This window comes from Pelmatolapia mariae, linkage group LG22, assembly GCF_036321145.2.
Source record: "Pelmatolapia mariae isolate MD_Pm_ZW linkage group LG22, Pm_UMD_F_2, whole genome shotgun sequence".
Classification (NCBI taxonomy): Eukaryota; Metazoa; Chordata; class Actinopteri; order Cichliformes; family Cichlidae; genus Pelmatolapia; species Pelmatolapia mariae.
Window position 1 is genome coordinate 8,723,582 of NC_086245.2, and position 24,060 is coordinate 8,747,641.

Consider the following 24,060-nt stretch of genomic DNA (forward strand, 5'->3'; position numbering starts at 1 on the left):
TATACCACAATATTAGAGAAAAAAATTACACTAACCAAAATGGACATGTAGTCCAAGTTTGCCTGGATGTTGTATTGGTCTTCTTTTCTTACTGTGGGAAACACTTTCCGTGTGACTGTGCCAAAGTCTTCCAGTGCATCCATAAAGGGGGTCAGCCAGTCAACACATGACTGGAGGAGTTCTCTGGGCATACCTAAACAGAGAAACCAAACATACACACTGAATAACCTGACGTGTTCAAGAGTTGAGCCTTCTCATTTTAAACATTAACTTCGTTCTTCCTGTGTGTCAGGTGTAACACGTTTTCCCCACATTTTTTATTAAATCTCCAACTCTTACATGCAACTTTTTCAACTAGTCCCTGGTCCACGAAATAACACAGGACTGAGGCAGCCAATCCGTGATAAGGTATGTCCATCGAGTTCACGTCAAGGATGCACAGATCTAAAAGCTAAAACAAAAACACCTTGAGCAACTACAGACTCCCCACTACATACAAGGTTAGCAAGGATATTTTTTCACTTCTCTCTCTCTCTCTCTCTCTTTCAATACAGTCTTATTTGTAGATGTATTATAGAACTGTTGACTTAAATATAAGTGAACTCAAACACCTACATTTGTACTTCTCATGTAAATATCTTTTGGAAACGGCTGCTCAAGCAGGTTTGCTTTTTCTTTCCTGAAGATCACCTGCAGGAGGAACTTCAGCCAGGTCAAAGCCGTTTCAGGGCGAGTGTACCAGCGCAATGTCTGCAGAGCATACAAAAGCATACTGATTTATAAAATGTACAATGGAACAGGTGCATATGATGAATAGTGAGTTAAAAGTATTACCCTCAAAATGACCAACTCCATATGACGGAATTCTTCTACATGGTAGATCCCATGAGCCACACGTGACAGATGCAAGATCTTTAAAGGTTTAGATTCCTATAAAATAAATAAAACACCTTTAATCAACCAGGGGTTAAAGTGGGCAGGAACACCTTTCTAGTAACTTTAAATCAATCCAGTTAGTAGTTTCATACAAAGTCAAATTTCGATCCTACATTTGAAAATTTTAATCTGATGTTACCCTTTCCTTTCACTCTGCTGTATTTGACAGCAGGCTATGGCTAATGGGTGGAAAGAAGCCACAGAAGTATGAAGAATGCAGTTGAAGCGCAGTAAAGCCGAATTACAGCAGCAGTTCAGGTCTGCCACGCACAAAGCAAGAGAGTCACCACTGGTTCCCACTTAAATGCAAGTGACAATTTAACCAATGTTCACAACATCAAGAAACCCACAGTGCAAATAAAAACATTGGAATAAGTAATAAGAATCTGTATTTTAGATTTAACACAAAAAGCTACTAAACAGTAATTTTACCTCCATCTTTGATGCTATAAGAAGACATGTGAGCACAGTGAGCTGCAGCACACCCAACTTGAGGTTTCTCTCAATCAACAGAAAACGGTCAAAGTAGTCCTGTGCCAGGTAGAACGTCTCCCTGTGAACAGCGTAGGCCTCACACACCTGCAAGAACAATTATGAAAGTCCTGTTAATGTGTCATTTAGAGGAGACAGCTAATCTACAAATTCTAATTTGGATTGAGTTGCACTATTCGCGACTGTATTCCAAGTAAATCATTTTTAGCTACAAACACTAAAAATAACATTCAATACTGCTTTGATATTACTGAAAATTCAAATTTCAAAACAACAACAATAACCTCCATTAACCAGTAGAGGATGATCGATCTCATTCTGGGTGTTAACAGGGGTTGCTTCTCCATGAAGCTCACGCTGCTGCGTCTGATGTTCCTCGGCGTGCCGATCATCCTCACCCACTCATCATCGGAAGACTCACATCTGTAATATACAGTCAATTAAAGCTACAGCAGTAAGTGAAGAGAAAATGTGTAAATCCTTTAAAGGTTAAAGGGGGAAAAAAATAAGCAAAAAAAAAAAAAAAAAAAAAGCATAAACTTAATGCGAGACTTTGCTGCTTTTGAAGCTCTTTAATGTTACCTCGCACTGTCGCATGTAGTAGTCAAGCAGCAACCTCTGGAGGCAGCCAGTGCTACCCATCAGCCCACTAGTAGATACACCTAAGGTATCCATTTGAAAATTCTATGCCAACACCTTGTTTTAGTTATCGCATTCACAAACTGCCCGCCTGGCAGGGTGATGACTAGCAATGGGAATCGAGTATCCATCAAGTTCCCAGTAGTCCAAGTCCTTGGAATTTTCCAATTACCATCCCTAGTGACCAAAGCACACCATCAGCCTTTTATAGCTGAGGGGTAATAAAACTGCAATTTTGTTAAAATGCTATTTTTACAGAATTAAAAAACAAACAAAATCATCTTTACAGCATAGTTTTATCCACTTGATAATGGAGTTAGCTTTGATTGGTGTGCTTAAACAGGCACTTTGAGCTGCCCGTCTTCTGCCAACGACTCATCACAGTACACTGGTTTCAATGGAATTATCTGAATAATAAAGTTTCCATGGATTATTCTGGCATGTTTGAAAATAACTAATCAGTCTAACAGAAAACCATCAACAGCAGAAGATGTCAGCATAAGAAAAAAAGAAATTACCCAAGGTAAGGGTGCAGCGAGAACAGCCGGCTCGAGGCAACTAAGGAAACAGCTGCTGGCTGGGCAGCATCCTGGAGAGGTGACTTCGGAGTGATCGTAATCAGCTTTTTGAGCTGAAATTAAAAAAGAAAATTTACTCACATTTATCTGTCCATACAAAACATGCACATCAACGATCTGCCATTTGTTGACTTGTACTTCAAGAAGGTGACATACCCTTTGATATAGTGTGTTCTCCCTTTTTCTGTACTGAAGGATTAAAAAAAAACCAACCAAACAAACCAAAGTTATAAACTGTACAGAAGTGGCTGTAGAGAACCGTTTTATGCTACTTAAAGTCACAACCATGCTCTCAAATGATTTGTCTCTTACTTTTCGTCCCAGCCACGAAGTCTCCCTCTCTCTTCTCTTTAGGCGACGACTGCAAAGACAGCAAACTGAACTCAGTACAGTCCGACAGTCCAGTCACACCATGACCTCACAATACAATAATAACGCAAATCCTCAAAAGTAGTCATACCGTCGTGCCATGGATTCTTCCAGTGACATCTGGAGAAGAGATGAAATAATGTCAGTGTCAATGGCAAACAAAGGAAGTTGACCTTCAGAGGTAAAATGGCAGATAGTATCCACAAGAGGCTGCACCTGCCTTATACTACAGAACAATGCTTTTATTCTTTGATACAAGTTAAATACGTACATCATCAGCATTTAAATCATGGGCCATACTCCAGCAGGCTCCAGACTTGCAGCTAAAAGGTTGTTTCATTTCTGACCACAGGATGTTGCACAAAGAAAACATCCAGAAATGTACTATCAGGAAGCTATGGAAAGCCTCAACAGTAACATTGTATCTATATTAGAGCACTGTTTAAAAGCCTCGAGCCACCCTTTTCTTTGCATTATGCCTCCAATGTCTCATTGGACTCATGTCTTGAGCAATAGCTCGAGGCTTTTCCTTGGAAACTGGGCGTTTCTCATTTTCATTCTAGTGCCTGACGATTTTCAGTGGAATGTCGGTTAAACCACAACTTCCCATGCAGCAAGTGTGTCCAAGTGGAGGACAAATAAAGTGGCAGGCCTAAATAAAATGGGGTGAAAAAAGAAATCCAGCAAAAACCTGACAGATGCAGCTTTACCTTTAGCTGATCCATAGAGTTAACGTCAGTGGCAACAGTGCATCTACAGCCATCCTTAAAACTCCATCATGGCTTGGGGCTGAATTTCAGACTTTGGTTTTTGGGATCTTGGCAGAATTGAAGGAATCAGATTTTTATCCAACGTGCAATATCATGTGCAAGGTGTCTGAGTCGCTTGACTTTTCAGTAAGACAGTGATCGGAAACATCTTGACAGAGAAGAGAACAAAAAGCAGCTGGCATCCAAAGAAGCGCTTTGAATGTTCTTCAAGAAGCCTGGAGAACTATCCCTGAAGACTACTTGAAGAAATTAAAGGAAAACTTGACCAAGAGAATTCAGGCTGTCTTGAAGAATGAAGACTTCCAAGTATTAACTTTCAAACTGGCCAGAAGTGTTTTCCTTTTGCATACACTGCATTTCCATGCATGTTTGCAAAACGTTGTTAAAAAAAATATAAAGAAATGAGGGGGCCTTAAGAGTTTTACACAGGATAATTGACCAGGTGCTTTGAATTGAACCCTAAACCACGCTCTACCCCGTGTTCAGCTGTTAATTCATCTGTTGTGCTTCATTACATTAATCCAATCAGTGTGCACTTCATCGAAAGCTGCCATTTAAAATTCAAGGACGCAAACTTTGCTCACTTGTTTTTAAATGTCACTCAACCAAAGTGAGGTTTGTGGGTCGAAAAGCAAGGATGAGAATAGCCAAATCACTTGCTTAAAAATCAAGCTAAATAAAAATAACAATAACGAGTTACTTTAAGTATGTCCTTTGATTCTACCGCGGCGTGCGAAGGCTAAGGAAACGAGTGAGCGGTGTAAATGAACCGCAGAGAGCGGAACTACTTTTATCCTTTGTAGTCACAGCTGCAAACTTACCGTCGTCTCTTCACCTGCCTCTGATGCCATTGAGCGTACGTTTACGACACGTGCATATTGCGCATGCCTATAAATACTCCCAATCCGAGCCATCATGTTTTTTAATTAAAACATTTAAAACAAAGTTGACTACTTGCAACTGTTTACCTTACGTTTAAATTCACACTGCTTTAGCGTCAAACGCCTAACCACTGGAAGTAGAATAAACTACTGAATAAAATAATAAAATAAAATATATAAAGTATTACGATATAAGCGAGAAATGTTCTCCATTATAGTTAAACACAGTTCAGACTTTACTGTTTCAGATAAACGTGAAAAAAAAAAACAAAAAACCCCAGCATCAAACTGTTCTCTTTTTTCTTTTTGTCAGTTAAATGTATGTATGGCGGTGGGTGGAGCTACATATCAGAACAGCCAATAGGAGAAAGAGTTGAGTTGAGCGCGTGCTCCTGTAGCGGGATGTAAACATTTTTTTTTCTTCAAAACTTTATTAACGCCACAGCATTAAGTATATGGTAAGTAAAAGTTAACTAAAAGGGGTCAACTGAGTCATAAAACATTACATAAATACATTTAACAATAGAAAAAAACAACACTGCTAGAAAGTATCACATGCACTTATGGGAGGCTTCATTAGGTAGAGTTTATTTGTTTTCAAGACTTCGATTTTACAAGGTGCTGGAAACATTTCACAGAGATTTGGGTAGGCTGTGTTAAACACATCAGTTGGGGTCCAAGTCTGCCATGAAAAAAATCCACCACACCATTAAACCACCCGTACTGCACTCAGGATGCATCTATGCTTTTAAGTTGTTTATGGCAAATCAAATTCTGTATTTGATTATTGCAGCAGAAATCAAGACTCAGACCTAGAAATATTTTTTTCAATCTTGTGCTACTCAGTGTTGGGTAGTCTGTGTGAAATGTAGCCTCAGTTTCCTGTTCTTAGCTGACAAAATGTCGCTCAGTCTGCTCTAGCCCATCTGCTTTGAGGTACTACACGATGTGGGTTCAGAGATGCTCTTCGGCCTATCTTTGTCTTAGCAAGTAATTATTTGAGTTACTGTTGCCCTTCTATCAACTTGAAGCACTCTGGCCATTCTTGTCTGTGAATGGTACTCATGGCCATTGATCAGTGGTCTTTGATCAGTGGTTTTTGATCAGTGGGTTTTGGTCAGTGGTTGTTGATCAATGGTCATGAGAATTTGCATAATTATGATTAAGGAACTGACCTCCCAGCCCATTGTCCCTTCAGTGGGCTGGTTTCAGTCATTATGCAAATATACTGTTTATAAGATTTGGGGAAACCTGCAGTCAGCTGAGACTGAAGAAGTCACTTGGATGAGTGACGAAAGGTTTCTCCCACAAAACGCTACATCCAGATGAACAGAATCAACTTTTGGAGAAAAGGTATTTTCACCCAGAGAACTGCTGCTCACTGTAAATTTTCTGTTCTTTGGACTATATAGCCCATCTGGCATCTACAACCAGTGATCAAAATCAATTAAATCAGACTTCTTCCTCATTCTGATGCTCAGTTCAGCTGGTGTTTACCTTGTCTACATGTCTAAATGCATTGAGTTGCCGCCACGCGATTGACTGACTTTTGTTGAATGGGTGTAATAAGGTTTACATGTATCTTATGTCTTATTTCAGTGTGTGGAGTCTTAGAGTTGTATATATATATATATATATATATATATATATATATATATATATATATATTTATAATCATATGTCATTTAAGAGGAAAATAAAACTGCCTTTGAAGACGTTTATTTTTATTGGACGTGAGGCAATGTCACCTCCCACTGGTTAGAGACAAAATTTAGGTCAGTGGTAGAGCTAGAAAACACTTCTGAGATTTTAGCTTTAATGTGATCGCAGTGTTAAGACAAAATAATGTTCTCATGAATTATGTTGTTTTCATCCAACATATAAACTAAACTGAACTGCAGAAAAATGCAAATATAAATGTATTTATTTTCTGTAGAGAGAAAATGCATACATCATAGACTTATTACTAAGAAATCACTGACATGTTTACGTGTTTAACCTCTTAAGCCCCAACGCCCCCTGATACGTGGGCAAAAGGCAGGAGATCAGGTAGGCCTGGGGCTTAAGAGGTTAACATAGAAAGGTTCAGCTCTCTTCCTGCTCTTAGGCCTCGTAAAATGCACAGAATTGCGATCTCTGCATCAAACTGTTAAATTAATTACCGTTATTACAGGAAACGGTATTATAGGAAACGAACCCACGAATTTCCTCAATACCTACAATAAAAAACAACAACAATTAGAATCCATCCATTCATCTATTCAAACAATTAAAAATGTAATATAACAATAAAAATATTTTTAAAATATATATTGGACATATATATAATCTGACAAAGTTTGTACAGCTGTTTGTACAAAAGCTGAAGTACCACAAAGGCTTCACTTCCCTCTGTGAAGCAGCAACTAGGAAGTTTTGTAGGGTACCACCACGGGATCAACAGAGGAAACCACATTGACATACTCACTATATTTGAGCTAGACGTCTGAGTAGCTCCGGGTTTCTGCTTTGAGCTCATACAGTGTAGAAGGTATTTCTCTCTCTCTCTCTCAACAGAATGAAGCTGCTGAAATTCATCTTAATCATCCACGTGAACTTTTTTTGTCAAGGTAATGTTTACAGTTTTTTTTTTTTTAATTTAATGCTTTGTTCTCACAAACAGAGTAGAACTTTGTGAAATCAGCATAAAATGAAACGATACTATTATCTATCCTTTGTATTATTTAAAATATATATTAACTGGTCTCATGTACATACAGACTGTTATCTCAAATGTTACGTTAAAGAAATGAAGTTAGTGCTGTTGGTAAAGGCCAACGATATAGACCCTTTTTTCTATTTTGCTGCTGTTGTTATAAAACTAGTGTTAACTTGACAGTTTAGCTTATTTGTCAGATCCTAATTTTCTCTTTGTAGAGAACTTTTCCTTGTAGAAATAGACTGAAAATAACATGATTGGTATCAAGATGAAAAGCAAATCTCAATATTTCATGTATATTTTAGTTTTTTGTACATATTTCCAATTTTTATACCCTATCATTTAGCCTTTATTTAAACTTTCCACATGTACTTTAGTGCAATGAGCACGCCACGCTATTTTAAACCTTCAATTTAGGTGCTTGGGCAGGAAATATTAAATGGAAATCAGAACTAAAGGCAGTCTCTTAGAAAAGTAAGTGAAAAATGTGGAGGAGAGATTAGTTGTAGTTTCTTATCAAACACTTCACTATAATTGCTCAGAAAACGGTGACACATCGTTTAGCTGTTACTCTTTGCAGTACATGTGGTTTAAAAGCATAGTTTGATGGAGGAGCTTTCCAACTAGATGCTCACTCTGTTTCTGATTCCTAAAGAGTTTTTTTCCTTTCTTGATTTCAGCTTTGAAAAATGCAACCACTGAAAACAACCCGTCTGATATCCGTGTGAGTGGAAAGGGAAATAACACAAAAATCAGCAGTAAGTGGGATCTTCCCTTTCTGTTTTCCACATAGCTTATAACCCTGCAGGATCATGTCTCACTCTCTTTTTCACCTTTGTACAAAAACACCATTATACCAGAATTTTTTGTCCAGAATCAGGATAAGCACTCTACTCAGAGGCAGTATAAATGTCTCATCGGCACAGGAAGTGGGGGTGACCTGCTTGTAAAACCCATCTTGGTGAATTTTGCAGGTGCAAATCAAACAATGAGCTAAGAACACGCACTCCCACGCTAACTCGGCTTTGCCTTGCAAGCACAGTTTCTTGCTGTTTTGTATCTGTGTGTGGCTTTTAGTTCAGCTGCATCCTGAATAACACATTTTTGCCCCAAAAATACTTTAGTGCATACAATTTACATTCACAAGGATTCAAAACAAAAGTAGAAGCTGTAATGGTGCTAAAAAATACTCGAATGTCTGATGAAAAAATGGGGATTAAAAATTAATAAATATATAAACAGTGTTAAAAGTGAAGTGGTAAAATATATAAACAGGGCTATTTTTAATGGATTTTCATATTGCTTGTACTGTAGACAGAACGCATACACACAGGAAATGTGTGGCCAGGGACTTTCAAGATGCAGCAGGGTGCATCTTGAAAGAAGGGTCTCTGGTGGCCAGAAGTACAGCGTGTTAGCATAGCTAAAGGTTGTGAGGTTAATCTCAGCACTATGAGTTGGTGTGCGGCTCCAACGTGTAAACATTGCAAAGACGTATGCACATAACCACAATCCTGCACAGAGATAAAAGGAGGAACAAGTTTGAGTTCTTTTCTCAAGGGAAATGTGGCACTTAAATCTACAATTTAAAAAATTAACAGCTAAAGAAAAATAGCCCCAGTGGAAGCATTCTCTGTAAAGTTGTAGTATAAAACTGGCAAAGTGGATCAGATATTGTGAAGGTTGTTAAAAATGTATGTCAGAAAGGACACATTTTTAGATGAAGATCATAAGAGATGTCACATTTAAAAAAGACAAAAAGTAAAAGTGAGATGTTAGTTTTAAAGAGGTGCAAGATTCAGTTTAGTGGTTTTTAATGTTGTCGAAATGATCGTGTTTATGTGTCAACCACACCAACGTGTCCCAGAAAAAACCTCAGTTCTTGGTCAAGTAACCACTCGATTAGTGAGTGGTTAGATGTGTCTGTTGTGGTGTTATAAGTAACATGTTATATCATGGTCACTTTAGCTAGACCAGAGAGCACTAAAAACAGCAAAGCCAAAAAATGTGGAAAAATAACAAATATAGGACTATACAGTTTTTGTTTTGATATTTTAGAAGGTCTTTTCCTTTGCTCTCATTCTTTGCCATAAACTGAAGTAATGTTGTTTTATTTATTTATTTTTTTAAACACAGATTCTGTGGCAGGTTAAATGTACTGTAGACTAAATTGGACCTGTTGTCCCTCTTGTTATTTTCTGTTATATGTATGCTGTTACAATGGTGGATAGTCATATTAAACAGGGTTTTGAATAATGAGGCCAGCAGGTTTACATGCGAGACAAGGCCAGGTTTTCTATATGATGTCAGAGAGAACAAATATTCTTAATTTGATCATTTAGATACATCAGCCTCTCTCACTGCCTGCTCCAACATTTGATTTCTAATGGTAAAGCCAATAAGAAGAAACTTGGCTTAAAGCTAAAACTGCTTGTTTCAGATGGTCGATGATCCGTGTGGAGTAATCTATGTGATCTTTGTCCCTTTTCATCTGTGTTAACTCAAATTTAAAACAAATATTTGTTGATGTTTCCAGGCTGTCAGACACAGACAACCTGAAGAAAAAATGTGTTTTTTTGCAGTGTGCTATCATGGTTGTTTTAATGAAATTACTAAATAAATTGCTCTAATTCTTATTTCTGTGTGTCCTCAGATGACCCTTACGTCTACTCTCTTGGTAGAAAATGCAAGTGGACACTCAGGTTGCCTAGGAACAGGAGCAGTGACATAATGGCACTCACAATTGACTCTGTCAATGGGTTGCCTGAACAGATCTGTCAGGATCTTAAATGCGGCAGCGTCCATTCTATTAACAAAACCCGCTCACCTGGCAACATCACCTGCTTTCAAAACTGTTCATACCAACACGGACGTTTGGAGAACTGTTCACTGAGTGTTGGAAACTCCTGCAGTGTGATCCATGAAGTGGTTTGTGGTAAGACTTTTCTTTAATGTCAGCAATCAGAAAAATCTAATCAATTATATAATTGGTAATATATATAGACGCTGTATTAGTTTACATCAAATTTCCGGTTCAGTGTTCTTTGATTGAACCTTCACAGTTGTAAAGCATCAGCTGATATTAAATTGTTCTGCGTTCAAGATGGATGTAGCCAATCAGGATGCTAACATAGTCACACAGATTTCACACACCATCTGGACTTTCGTTTCATCAGTCAGCGAACGCAGTGTTCAGACTAAAACTTATGCAATTAAATATCAAGAAAACTAGATACAGTTAAGGTCAGATGTTTGTTACCATGGACACGAATATCATGCACCTTAAATAGGTGCTTTTGTAGCCATTAGCAAGCCTCTGGTATAACTGTGGCTGGATATTTGACCACTCTTCTCGGCAGAAATGGCAGAGTTAATTTAAATTGGTTGGTTTTCTGGGCATACTTTCAAACATAGTCCATCATTTTTAACAGGGTTGAGGTCAGGGTTTTGGCAAGGCTGCTGGAGAAGCTTCATGTTAGCCTGCTTAATACATTTAAAAACCAGTTGTGTGTTTGGGATCAGCTGCAAATTTCATCCTGAATCTGAACTAGTTAGCCTCTGAGGGTAAGAGTTTGGTACTTCTTCCAGATCGTGGCAAAACAGTGACATAAACAAATAACTTGGACTGACCTACAATTGTTTGAACTGATGATCTTGGAATCTGCAGTTTTTGTGTGGATTAAAGAAAATCCAAAATAAACTCAAACTTGTTTTTAAAGTCATAAAGAACAGTTCAAAATAATCATTAAAAGCCTCAAATTACCATAAAATTCATATCCATGATGGATGCATGAGAGAGTCTGACCACAACTGTATATGTTAGACTATCACAGTAACTATAAGAAGAAAACTGGATTTTTTTTGGTTGCTTTCACGTGGAGGCACATGTTTCTTCGGGGCATGAAGAGACAAACGGAGCTCTCCAGTCATTTCTTCTACTTTTCTTCTACTTACTGAAATATTATCTTGTTATGCCACTGAATAAATACTAACTAATACAAACACTGAGACACAGCTATTATTATTATTAGCAACAAAGATTGCTATGTAGACAATGCGGTCTATGTAGCAAGAAACTTGCTATCTGGAATTGCCCAGAAGTATACTGTGTTACTGCAAGGCTGGATTTGCAGTAGGAGCGTTAAAAATATTGTGCTGTTAAATATTTCAGACAAACAGGACCTTTTGCGTTTGTTGAGGAATTTGCTCTTGCTGCTGTGAGTTATCTGTTTAGTTGTTTTTGAGATAACATAAAGAATTCTGAGCACCATGTCAGATATAAATCTGAGCATTTAGAAGGAAATGAACTTCTTTGTCATAACTCTGACTTTGATGTTGAACACTACAGACGAAAAAAACTGTCATTTTCGGAAAAGTATTTACATTCATGTTTTCTGGGGGCACTATGACCTGTCCCTGGGGCAGTAACCTGCCATTGTACCCTTACAGATCTGTGGGAGGAAACTAGAGCACCCGGAGAAAAACAAAGATTAGGCGAGGTTTGAAACCAGAAGGTTTTTTTCTCACATGACAAATTTCCAAAACCGACATAGAACGAAACTCCTCGGAACGTATGAAATGCTTTTCATTTAACCTAAACACATAAACAGGAAAACCTCAAAATCTAAAAATGGAAGGAATATTTTATCAATTTTTTTATTAAAGAAAGGGAATTTTCATGTATTTTAACCCCCCCCCCCCCCCCCCCCACACACACACACACACACACACACATTTTATGGACCATCAATTCAAAAACAGGCAATGAACAGTCTGAGATATCTTAAAATTTTTTATGTTTATTTGAATTTCAGGAGTGTGACCGCATGTCATACATGCCCTTTCCTGTCTATAAATGACTTCCTGCCCTACACGCTGGTTTATTCTCACCTCCTCCTGTCTGTAGCAGAGTCGGGAAGCTATCGCTAATTCTCACTGAAACCTTCCCCACTATGCAGCAGCAGGCCTAATTTTTTATCCGCTCCGTCCGTCATCGTCTTTCAGTAAACGCTGGTTAATCATGTTTGGGGTGTGGTAGCTGGTAGGGAAACAGTATGTGTTAATATTACAGATCACAGTGGCTCTGCCAAAGTACTAAACCTTTACATGTAGAGTTTTTGGAACTAAGCAACTACAATATTTAACTTTTATAATTTATAACATATAGCTGAGATCTAGAAATATATTTTAACTTTCAGTCTCCATCTAACTTGGAACAGCAGGGTGTTTTATTGAAAAATAAAAAATGGTTTTAGCAATCATGACGTGACTCGTTGCTTAGTGAAATCCTGCTATGAAGCCTCAAGTATTGTGTTTTCACACTGAATGTGATGAGCAACCTCACTGTGAAATCTCTACACCCCGGATATTCCTCCCTTCTGATCATAATTTAAAAAATGACTCCAACCCAAAACAAGTTATTGAACCTGTAAAGCTATCTGAAAAGGGTGAACTGAGGTCACAGAGCAAGGAAACCCAGGAGATTTGCCCCCTGCTGGATGTTAAAAATAATGCAGGTTTAACACACTTCCAGGATGTCTTTCAGTCCCTGTCTATAACTGAATCAAACGGGACAGAAATTGATCCTTATCATACCCGTTTCTGACCCACAATCACTCCGTGGGTGTCACTCTGTGACACGTATAGGCCTATGCTAATAAGTAAGGGACACTGTCTGAGGGTTTAACTAATTAATCTCATGTTAATTGGTTAATGATAGAGTGATTATCTGCTTGCTATTACCCAAAATTAAAGGAGTAAAAATTCATAACCTTGTGTGTTTCCCTAACAGTGACTCTGAATTAGCCTCAGGCAGAAATAACTGAGCACTAGCCTTTAGATGTAAGGATTTAAGAAACAAAAAATCATAAAGAGCTGTGATTTTTAAGCAATGAGAATTCATAGTGGAAGACTGTATGTCTGACTGTAATAATTTCAGTTAACACCATCAGGTCATAAGAATTACATCTTGATCACCAGACTGCGCTGTTAGGTTAATTATTTGCATGAGTAACAATGATGAGAGCATAATAATAATGACAGGGTGTCATCCTCAGCACACCAGCTTGTGCGGCTGGAAGGAGGGACAGACCGCTGTGCTGGACGAGTGGAAGTATGGAAAAATGAGCAGTGGGGCACTGTGTGTGACGACCACTGGGACCTGAATGATGCTCACGTGGTGTGCGCCCAGCTCGGCTGCGGTTACGCCCTCAATGTGACGGGCCAGGCCGGCTTATTTCCCCCGGGGAAAGGACCCATCTACCTGGACGATCTGAACTGTACGGGCAACGAAGAGAACTTGTGGAGCTGCCCGGCTACACAGGAGGAGGATCAAGACTGTGGACACAAAGAGGACGCTGGTGTCGTGTGTTCAGGTCTAGTTCAAAAAAGTTTATTCATACACGCAGAAATCAGAAAATTTACTCTGAAACTTGAATGTTATTAACAAATTTACTCTGAGTATAAAAGTTAATTCTTAAGTCTAAAATGTTGTTGTTTGTATCTCCAGCTCAGTAGCATACAATGATTTAGTCACTTTTCCAGTGTAAATACAATATATACTAAAAAGTTTCCAGCACGGAACTGAGACATAAAGACTTTTTTATCCTCTTGACCCCCCCACCAACCCAAATAAATAAAAGTCATTTTGCTCCAGTAGTTTTACACCTTGTGACCTCTGTGTCTCTGCAGAGATGCGTGCCCTCAGACTGACTGGAGGTTTGGACCGCTGCTCTGGTAAATTGGAGGTCCATCGTAACGGCAGCTGGTGGACAGTGTGTAATAACTGTTGGAATCAACATTTGGCCTCTATGGTGTGCTCCATGCTGGGCTGTGGTGATAAAGTGGAAAAGTTCACCCAATTTAGTCCTTCACTCAGCCACATCAACGGCTCACTGTGGTACTTTCAGTGTTATGGAAAGGAGCGGAACCTGTGGGAGTGCAGAGAGATCATAAATAAAAAACACCTGTGTGTTCTCTCAAGCGCTTCTGGTGTCATCTGTAATGGTGAGTGATCAAGTTTGGTGTTTGTTAATAAAATGCCATTTTTGCTGGCAGAAGGTGAAAACAGTGATTTAGCTTAGAAAAAAAAGTCTTTTTTTGGTAATATAGTAAATTCATGTTTTATACTTACTGTAGTTAAAAATGGAAATTCGCAAGTAGGAATGTTTTACAGGCATATTTTGTTTTTGTTTATTAGCTGTTTTGACTTATTTCATATTTGATAGACGTTAATTTCTCAGTGATCTTTATTTCTGATTACTAACATTTTCAGATGAAAAAATTATTCTATACATTTTCAAACTTTTAGAAACAGACTGTTGATAATAAACTTTTGATATAGATTTGTTCACTTTTGCTAAACCATTTTGGATATATTTTCGTATAAATATATTTTTTTGTATAACATTATTTCTGTCTGTGCCCTTAAAATTTAAGTAACAGTCAGTTTTTAATTGAAGGGCTTTAATAATATTAATTTTGTACTTACACATGTACTATTTATCTATTCTTCATTAATTACAGCACTCAGTTATTAGAAAATGATATAAAATGCAGTTGTAGCATTAAATTAACTTTGAATTGAAACCAGGTGATCACGTCTTCTTCAGATTTCATTGTTTTGTTCTTCTGTATATAATTTTGTTCTGCAGGTTCTCTGGGGTTTCTTAACACTACCGCGGTTAAGCCAACAGTAACGCCTCAATGGACAACTGGTAAATATTTACAGTTTTATTTTATGAAAAAGTACTTAAAACATTCTTAGGTCTCAGGTTCCTAAACGTCACGGTTAGTCTTGATCCATAATCAGAAAGTGAAGTATTTGTTGTGTTCGTTTCTTTTCTGTGCATCCAGCTGATGGAACCACAGCCGCCGTTGCTGCTGCAGATTTGCCTTTTGCGTCTCTGCCGCTTCTCTCCACCATCTCCCTGTCCATCCTGCTCCTCGTGATTGTCATCACAAACACGGTGCTCTGCTGCCATTACAGGAGAAAACACGGTTTGTTCAGATTTTATTAGATAAATAGATTATATTTTATTGTCCTTTTTTATTTTAAGTAATTTTAGTTATTATTTTAGGTTATATTGTCTGTAATGATGGAAATACTGACATTCAGTTTATTTTTACAGTTTTCATTAAAAATCTCTTCCATCAGTTTTTTAAAATATGCTTATTTTTCCAAGTACATCATATTTCTTTATAGAAGTGTATGTTTTTATAGGTAGATGATTTTTAAAATTTTATATTTCACTTTATGAAATCAATGAGGGTGAAACATGCTGCACTTCTGAATGATCTCACCGATTCACAGCTCCTATTTATTCTAATAGTGTAATTTTTTTTTAGTTAGTATCTGTTTTAGTACAGACAGGAAGCAGGTGGATATAAACAGATAAAAGATGACGTATTTTACAACAAAAATAACCTCAATTTAAAATGAAAACCCCATATTAAGACACGTTCATAAAAACAACAACATCTAGAATATTTTCATGACATCCAGCTTGTCCGCAACATTTAGGAAATAGTGGGAGATGTCAAATTCCTAAAAGATTTACTAAATTAATTTAACGTACTAGATTGTGAAGAAGCTGCAGGCTTACCTTGACTTTGAAAGAAATTAATCTGAAGTTGGTAGGGTGAAGAAGGCACACATTTAAAAATATGTTTTACCCAGCTTCCTCCTAACACGGGGAGATGCCATTAGTAGAACACACTAAGAAGGTAGCATATATTATTTTGGATTTCATTATCAACATTTCTAACCATTTTCTACTGCATATCCAAGGCACTTTAAAGCCATACACTCACTGTAAATCGCTCAGAAAGTAAGGCCTTAAGATAAGAAACAGTCATGGGCTTCCCGGAATCTGAAATTTTTATAATTTTAAGATGCTGCATTATAAAAGTGTAGAATACAGAAATTAGTACTCTGACATTATACAGCAAAATGTTAAAGAAAATCTAAATATTTAAGTACATTAAAGTTTAAACTACTTAATCTATTTCATTACATTAAGCATTCGGGTTGGCGCTGCGCTGCAGGGCCTCTAAATGTCATACGCTAATGACCCACGTCTTGTTTTATATGTGCACAGCTTTCTTACTGCAGCAGACGCGCAGCAGCCCACGAACTCCATCTGGTCAAAGCAACAACTATCACGAGGCTGTTAATCTCGTCAAAGTCACCGCCAACCCGCCGGAGACTGATGGTCAGTGGTCGAACAATTCAACATGTTGAACACTAACACAGCTTTTTTCTTTCTTTAACCCCGCAGGCATATCTATCTATCGATTTATCTATTTTATAGACATGCACGGTAGTGAGGAAGTTGCAGATTTCATCTCATCAAATCGTTTAATCTTTTTTGTGTGTTTGTCTCAAAAAGTCCCCTCCAATCCCAGGCTTCTTTGGACCCAGCTTAGTAGTGCTGACAGCACGTCAGTAGATACAGACTATGAGCAGTATGACCCAAGCATTGACCCGTCTGTCAGTTTATCCACCTTTCGGAGTGAGCCACGTTCTTTTATTTTTCGTCTGCATTTATGTGTCGTTTCTCAGCCGTTGCTTCTTTGTCTCACACTGTTTCTGCATTTTGCGGTTGAAGCTGTTCTGTCTATCTGCATGTTTGTGTGTGTGTGTGTGTGTGTGTGTGAGCAGATCATGCTGTTTTGCACTGAATGTTTGCAGGATGCTCTGTAAAATATTGCATTGTGTGCATCGTGTCACTTTTTTTAAAATCCAGATTCTCAGCGATACAGAACAGACGTTAATCCTTTGATGAGGCCTTCAGGTCTTGAGAGCCTTTGTGAAGAAGGTGAGTCACAGTTTGTTTGCAAAGTTGTAACACTTTGCAAAACTCAAGCAAAAGGCATCATTCCCATTAGAAACTACCGCTGTGACAACAATCTGTAAATGGAAGAGGAACACTGAGTTTCACTTTTAACCAAAACAAGACACAGAAAACATAAAGAACAAACAATAGGTACAAAATAATCATCATCATGATAAATCTTTATTTCAGACTCATGGTCTATAAAAAATAAATCACATAAAACACAAGAAACAAAAAACCTAAAGGTCCACAATGATGCAATTATCCGAAGAAATCTATACACAAGATTTCTTTCTAAAAATTGACCTGTATTGACATTAGAGGCTACAAACATCTCACTTACCCTGAGACATCTTGGTTTCTTCAGTGATAACCTTGTAGCATCATTAAAAGTTACGTGAAGTTCCTGCTTTTCTGTAGTTCATCCAGTGTGCCGTATACAGCGGACGAACAGTGTACTCTAAAGATGCAAACTGTACAGTCGTTAAATTTGCGTAACAGGAATGTTTGCTTGTGAATAGATCAGAATGCATTGTCTATAAATATCATCATCATTTGCTCTGTCATAAGTTGCGCAAGATATTTGACCTAATTACAGAGGAGGTTATTGTTTCACAGTTTAAAGTCTTGGTGAGCAAATCATAACAGAACGAGGTCATCCACATACAGAATATTGTACATTGTATAACTCTGTTAGGACTAAACGAAACATCTTGTTTCTAAATGGATGTAAATGTAGGATATTTTTTTTTATGTGTTCCCCAGTAAGAAATCACACGTACAGACAGTTCTTGTTTGTGTCCCAGCTGTGCTACTTCTAATTTCTCCATTTTGTGTTTTATTTTTTAAGGTCCTCAGCCCTCAAATACAATGACAGGAGCCTTTCCAAGCTGTAATGGTGCCTCGACATATCCTCAGTATGCCAGAGTGTCAAAGATCTCAGTGGACTCATTTGAGTCGTCCAGCACCTCCTCCGGTGAATGCTATGAAAACTTGCCAAAAGATTACGTCAACGTGACGCCTGGTGAGTTCGCTTCACTCCTCTCAGTCCTTTTTTCTGCCAACTAAATATTGTGGAATATGCTTGTTTGTTTCCTTGTTCCTGTTCCTGTTCCTTCCTCCCTGGATGAAGATGAATGTGGTCATGCCTGTAGGTCAGCTTATTTTCTCAACTTTGCTCTTTCCCTCTTCCAGATAGACTCCATGTTTTTTTTTTATTCAGTTTTTGAGATACTTAGAGAGAAAGTGTTGTAGTTTAAGTGTTATAAAAATAAAAAAAAGTCCTGGGATTATTCTAGCTTTAAAAAAAAATATATATATATTGTTGTGTGATATAAAATTCAAGAAAGAAGAAGGAAGGCTGATAGTCATGTTTCAGTTCTTCGAGGGTAAATAAATAAAAGATGTAAGTCCATCTCAGACTGTCTGAAATACTTTTTATTCAATTAAAAAAAAGATAAAGACTGAAAAGCTTTTGCCGTTTCAGATCCTCTACCATTGGAGTCGTTTGTTGGTCCTTCTGATGCTTCAAAATTCTCATATGGTCCTCTTCACTCTGGACAAACCTCAAACCTGCAGAGTTCAGGTAAATCTCAATAAACAGACCTGCAGCTGTGGAGAAATAAAATGTAAAACATTGACTTTTTACTCAGTTGTATAAAGCATTTGCATTCTATTTTTATCCCATTGTATATTTTATTCTATTTATTCTACTGTATATAGTATTTTATTTTATTCTATTCTTTACAGTTGTGTGCAGTATTCTTATTTCTATTCTATTCTATTATTGTATTCTAAATTTGCTATATAACTTTTGCACTGTCCACTTCCTGCTCTGACAAAACAAATTTCCCACGTGTGGGACTAATAAAGGTTATCTTATCTTATCTTATCTTAATCTCTCTGAATGTTTGATGATTAGATGATGACGAACTCTACTCGCCTGTGAGCCCCGACTGAAACTCTGTGTCTGAGGATGACTGCACAGCAAACCGAGGGTGTGGGAGAGTGTGAGAAGAAGAAGTCGTTTTCGTAAAGGAAAGACATCCTGTAAGATCAAGAAAATGTAAGACGCTTACAGCGATCAAAGCTGGGATGTTCAATGTGATTGATTAGCTTTTTAAAGCAAGTTTTATTTTTGTACACAAATGCAAAGCAAAGGCTGGAAGGCACAAAATGAACATGTGTTCTGTGAATGTAGCAGAAGGAACTGTAATATAGAAACAGATGACAAATTAAAAAGGAAACCCAAACTTCTCTAATGCTGTTGGGGGATTTTGCTGCCAGTATTTAAATCCTCTTTTGCTCTTACACCGAAATGCCACGGCACACTTATCCTATAGTTAACCATATCCATACCAGTGGTAATGGTCTCTCCCTGGTGTCCATGCTCTAACTCCTATGACCTATGAGCATGATCTCATCCCTGTTGAACTCCTATGGCAGATTATGGTTTGACATGTTAGACATTGCCTTTAAAATAATAAAAACACCATATTAGATTTTTTTTTTTAAATAAAGCCCTCCAACAGCAGCACAACACCACACTGAGACACTTTACTCTGGGTTTTCTTTGAAATTGTCACCTGTCTGTGTCTGTTTTGTGTTGTTTATTAAAAGATTTGTAATATTACAATGTATTAAGTTAATACATGTTTGCCACATTTATTTCTTTGGATGTAGGCATGAAAATCTTCTGAGCACCAGCATCATTTCAACAACTGTTATGAGCACAACATCTGCACAATGTCAGTGACAATGGATATTACTGATATGGTCAATTCAGGCGAACAGGTCCAGCTGTTTGACCCTTCTGTTTGCTGGAGGCAGCCAATCAGAAGAAGTATGGCAGCTTGTTTCAGACAGAGGATGAAATAGTGGACCAATGCCCAGTGGAAGATAAACAGGGATTGTTTCAAACTGTGAGTCAACCAAAGCAATCTCAGTAGGTTAGCCACTAAAGCTGGGCCATAAAGCAAGGAAATAATATTTATGTGGCACTAATTCTGTTTATCTCCGGTGTGTTAGGGGTTACGGCTAGATAAGCTATTCCACGTCTAACTGAAAACATGAATCACTCTGAAACAGGAAAAAGCTTAACTGAACTCCCACAAAGCTGCAGTACAATTTCTTACATTAAAGGGTCACAAGCGTTTGTCTGTCCACATACTTTTGGCTACTCACGTGCTATTGTTTGCCACTCATCTTCCATGTAAACAGTGGAATCAATATTGAGATCAACCACAAGGTGGCACTACAGGCTTGTAAGTAACTTGTTTAATTAATGTCTTGTCCTGTAAATGACTTAAAAACAACTTATTAAAGTATAAAATGTTTTCTAAATCAAAAACGTCCAGGCTGCTGCTCTTTATGACAAAAAACTGACAAACATCTCTCGGTGCTCTTTGAGGGAGATGGGGGGAAGTCTGGCTCCTGATGGGGCCAACGTAAACTATCAGCGTGATTTGAAACCAGAATTGGAAGGCTTGTTTTTTTTGGGGGGGGTTGTGGTTGATTATAGCTGCTGCAGCTGCAGAGCATCAACACTTCCTGTGATGCCCTGAATCAAAGTTATGTCTTGTTTTGAACAACGTTAATATGACAAACTGCCTCACAGCACAGTAAAGTTTTAATAGGGGGGTGACGGTGCTGAATACAGGGATAAACATGGATCAGCTAATGTGAGAAGTGGGAGGTGTGATGCATTCGACTGATAACAGCAGAAATGGGGTGTTTTTCAACTGGAAGGTATTTGGCAAATAGGAGGAGGGCAAGCTTGTGTGTGTGTGCGTGTGTGTATTAGGGTGTGGGGAGGAGGGATGATGAGGAGAAAAGGAGGAGGTGGACGGAGAAGTCGGCAAAGATAAAAAGTGTCTGGAAGGATCATATATTGCACTCAAATTTAGTCCAGAGCCTCGCGTGGAGATAAGCAGGCGAATTAACGACCAGATCTCCTTATGAAACTCAATCTGTTTCACATGCCAGAGAATTGAGCGCACACACCAACCCACACACCACTCAACACGGATTCCATGTAAAACTATGCAGCCTGATATATCACAGATCCTCCTTAAGCGCTTTGCTTTTGTTTTATTCAGCTCTGAAAGATTGATAAGCCAGAATCTGAAAATCTGAGGATTTACAGTCCTGATTAACATCAAGGGAAAGAAAAGTAGTTCACTAGTATTTCAAGTAGCTTGTAGCATTTGCGGGGATTAGAAGATCAACCCTCTGTTTTTACTTTGTTCATTAAATCAGTTACACACAAAGGATTACGGCTCCATAAGTCTCTAAGTTGCTTAAAGTGTCCCGACTGCAGATCCTGCCCGAGTTTAAACTTTTGAACTCTGGTTGGTGCTGCAGGCCTGCAGACGACCTGAGACATTACCTGGCTGCAAACGATATTGAGAGCATGCATGAAATTACTGCTGAATGTTTGTTGTCCTCCAGTAAAATTTTATATGAAGATTAGAAGAATAAAAAAAGCCTGGCTCAGGAGATTTTAGGGGCTTTTAAATGGGGAAATGACACTTAAAGCTATTAGCAATCCTATTAATATTTAAAGTAGTTTTTCAGATTAACTGTGGCTTTCAGTCATAGAGTGCTAAAGAAGTGAATCCTAAGACCCAGAAATTAGCATTTTGTACTTCCTGTTTCAGTTAGTTTAATTTTTTTAAATGGGTTTTTGGTTAGATGCTTCAAATAAGTACTGTACTTAAAAATAGCTTTAGTCATTCATTCTGTAACATAAAATATGTAGGTAAATACCTCACACACAAAATATGCAGCTGTATGTGTCACAGGTAAGTACTCTGGTAGAAAGTGGCTAAATGTAACTTCCACAGCGAACTCAGAAGTCTGTTAGTGAAGCTGCTAAAGTCTTGCAGTGATGTCCTTCATTTACAGGACAGCCAGGGTTCTCAAAGTGGGGCCTGCGGGCCAGTGGTAGCCCCTGGTAACATTTTACCTCCCTTCAGTGTGTTGAGGTATGTTATGTTCTGGCACAGCAGTGGAGAACGAGACTACGACACAAAACCTTCCCAGTTTGAACAAAAACAGCTGTTTTTCTTCACTACAACTTTAAAGACTATAAACCACAAAAATGATAACAGCAAACCACCAACATCAAGTAAAGAGACTATTTGCACCAGCCAGAAGTTTTTCTACATGATGGATTTTTCTCCTTTGAGGCCCCTCAAAGTCATGTTGACCCCTTAAATTGGCACTCAAGTCATTAACACTTTGAACCCAGGGGAGCTCTGTCTCCATGTGTCAGCTCAGTCATGGGAGGTCATCTGAAAGGATGAAACATGTATGGAAGCAGTATGAGTAAACTACATGTAGTTCACTACATATTATTATTAGTATTTTTTTAATCGCTTATTTTGAATTTGATGGTACTGACACTTCTCAAAGCTGGAAAAGTTAGTGACACTAAAAACAAACAGTTGGAGAGACAATTTTCAACTGGGTTAATCAGCAGGAGGTCAGTAACATGAGTGGGTAACCATGTCAACAATTCTAGAATAATGTCCCTCAACAAACAAATTCTGAAGTCTTTGAAATCCTCGTCATTGTGTATAATATCAAAAGATTCAGGGAGTCTGGAGAAATCTCCAGGTAGAAGGTTAAAAAGAACTGGATGTCTGTGTAAGAGCTGTCAAATGGCACTGCATTAAAAACCAATGACGATTCTGTCGTGGAAATCACCACATTGGCTCAGGAGCACTTGAAGAAATCATTGCCTGTGCGTGGGGCGTGTAAGGAATAAACTAGCCGCCCAAACACTCAAGAAAGCAGTACGACCTTACCCCGCCTCTCACCCAAACCTTACATTTTGAATAATTTCATATCAAATGTGCAGTACCTCTAACTCTATAGAGCTGATCTTCTTTTAACTCCATATGTTATATTTAATGGTGGTCAGTCTTATGAGCTTTAATTTTAGCAGACAGCTGTTTTCAGGAAACACTTCTGAAACTAATTTAATGAAAAGCTGATGAATAAAGTGGAGCATCCAGCTGAAGGGTTCTCAAGGTTGGCCCATGGACCAGTGGTGCCCCTTTTTGTTTTTGACTGCAAGCATTACAAATAAACAGCAAATTGGGGAGTGTGATTGTGTGTACAGTGTCTATTTATGTCTGTCTCTACGTTGGGTAAGTGCTGAGTATTTGCATATGAGAGCATGAGGGTGGGAATGGATGTTTGTATCTGTGTGTGCCTGTTTGTCTGTGTCTATATGTCAGGTTGGGTATCAGACGCCACCTCTCTAGGGTCATCTCAGGCCCTCCAAGGTATGGAGGCCTATCTCCCCCCACCACTCCCCCTGCCAGTGGCAGACGCCCTCAGACATCGGTGCATTGGTGGTTCTTTGTGTCCGGGGATGGGCATCCAGGTACACACTGGCTCACTCCTGGTGGCTGCTTGTCGGGGCCTGGTGCCTGGGGCTCACTCGGGCCCCTTCAGGGGTGGGGTGCCCTCGGCCTCTCGGCCTGGGGCTCGGTCACTCTGGCACAGCTGGCTGCCGGCGGAGCTCATGGGCACGTCACTGCAACCCCCCCTAGCTTCTGCTCCGCGGCTGCTGAGTGATCCCTCATCTGGGACTCTCCTCAGCTCTTTCTGGGATAGTGGTGCGGCTGCCCCTCTGTTGGTCTTCCTTGGTCTCTTGTGTTCTGGGGGTCTCTGGATGTCTGGAGCCTGTATCTCCTCCATACCTGCTTCATGACCTGGAGGACGGGGCTGTGGCTCCCCACACCCTCTAGCAGATCATTACATGAAGGAACCTTTTAAATACAAGCGCGCTCATGCTCACAGGTGTACACACGGGTGCTCACACACACAAACTACACCCTTTTTGGCTCC

At 38.7% G+C, this 24,060-nt stretch overlaps 1 protein-coding gene across 1 annotated transcript; it reads left to right on the forward strand.

The window, feature by feature from the left end:
- The first annotated feature begins 7,222 nt into the window (after positions 1–7,222).
- Positions 7,223–19,332, forward strand: LOC135933609 (T-cell differentiation antigen CD6-like). The gene is made up of 13 exons (XM_065471724.1): positions 7,223–7,274; positions 8,044–8,121; positions 10,017–10,298; positions 13,420–13,737; positions 14,054–14,368; positions 15,016–15,078; positions 15,218–15,361; positions 16,462–16,575; positions 16,753–16,875; positions 17,110–17,181; positions 18,050–18,223; positions 18,686–18,784; positions 19,121–19,332. The coding sequence occupies exons 1-13, from the start codon at positions 7,223–7,225 to the stop codon at positions 19,156–19,158; spliced, it is 1,872 nt and encodes a 623-aa protein (XP_065327796.1). The 3' UTR covers positions 19,159–19,332.
- Positions 19,333–24,060: the final 4,728 nt, after the last annotated feature.

Bases quoted from the DNA above. Each gene is read 5' to 3' on its own strand.
- LOC135933609 (XM_065471724.1), top strand. From the start codon at position 7,223: ATGAAGCTGCTGAAATTCATCTTAATCATCCACGTGAACTTTTTTTGT. The intron at 10,299-13,419 runs GTAAGACTTTTC...TGTCATCCTCAG, and splicing joins GATCCATGAAGTGGTTTGTG to CACACCAGCTTGTGCGGCTG. The intron at 13,738-14,053 runs GTCTAGTTCAAA...GTGTCTCTGCAG, and splicing joins CGCTGGTGTCGTGTGTTCAG to AGATGCGTGCCCTCAGACTG.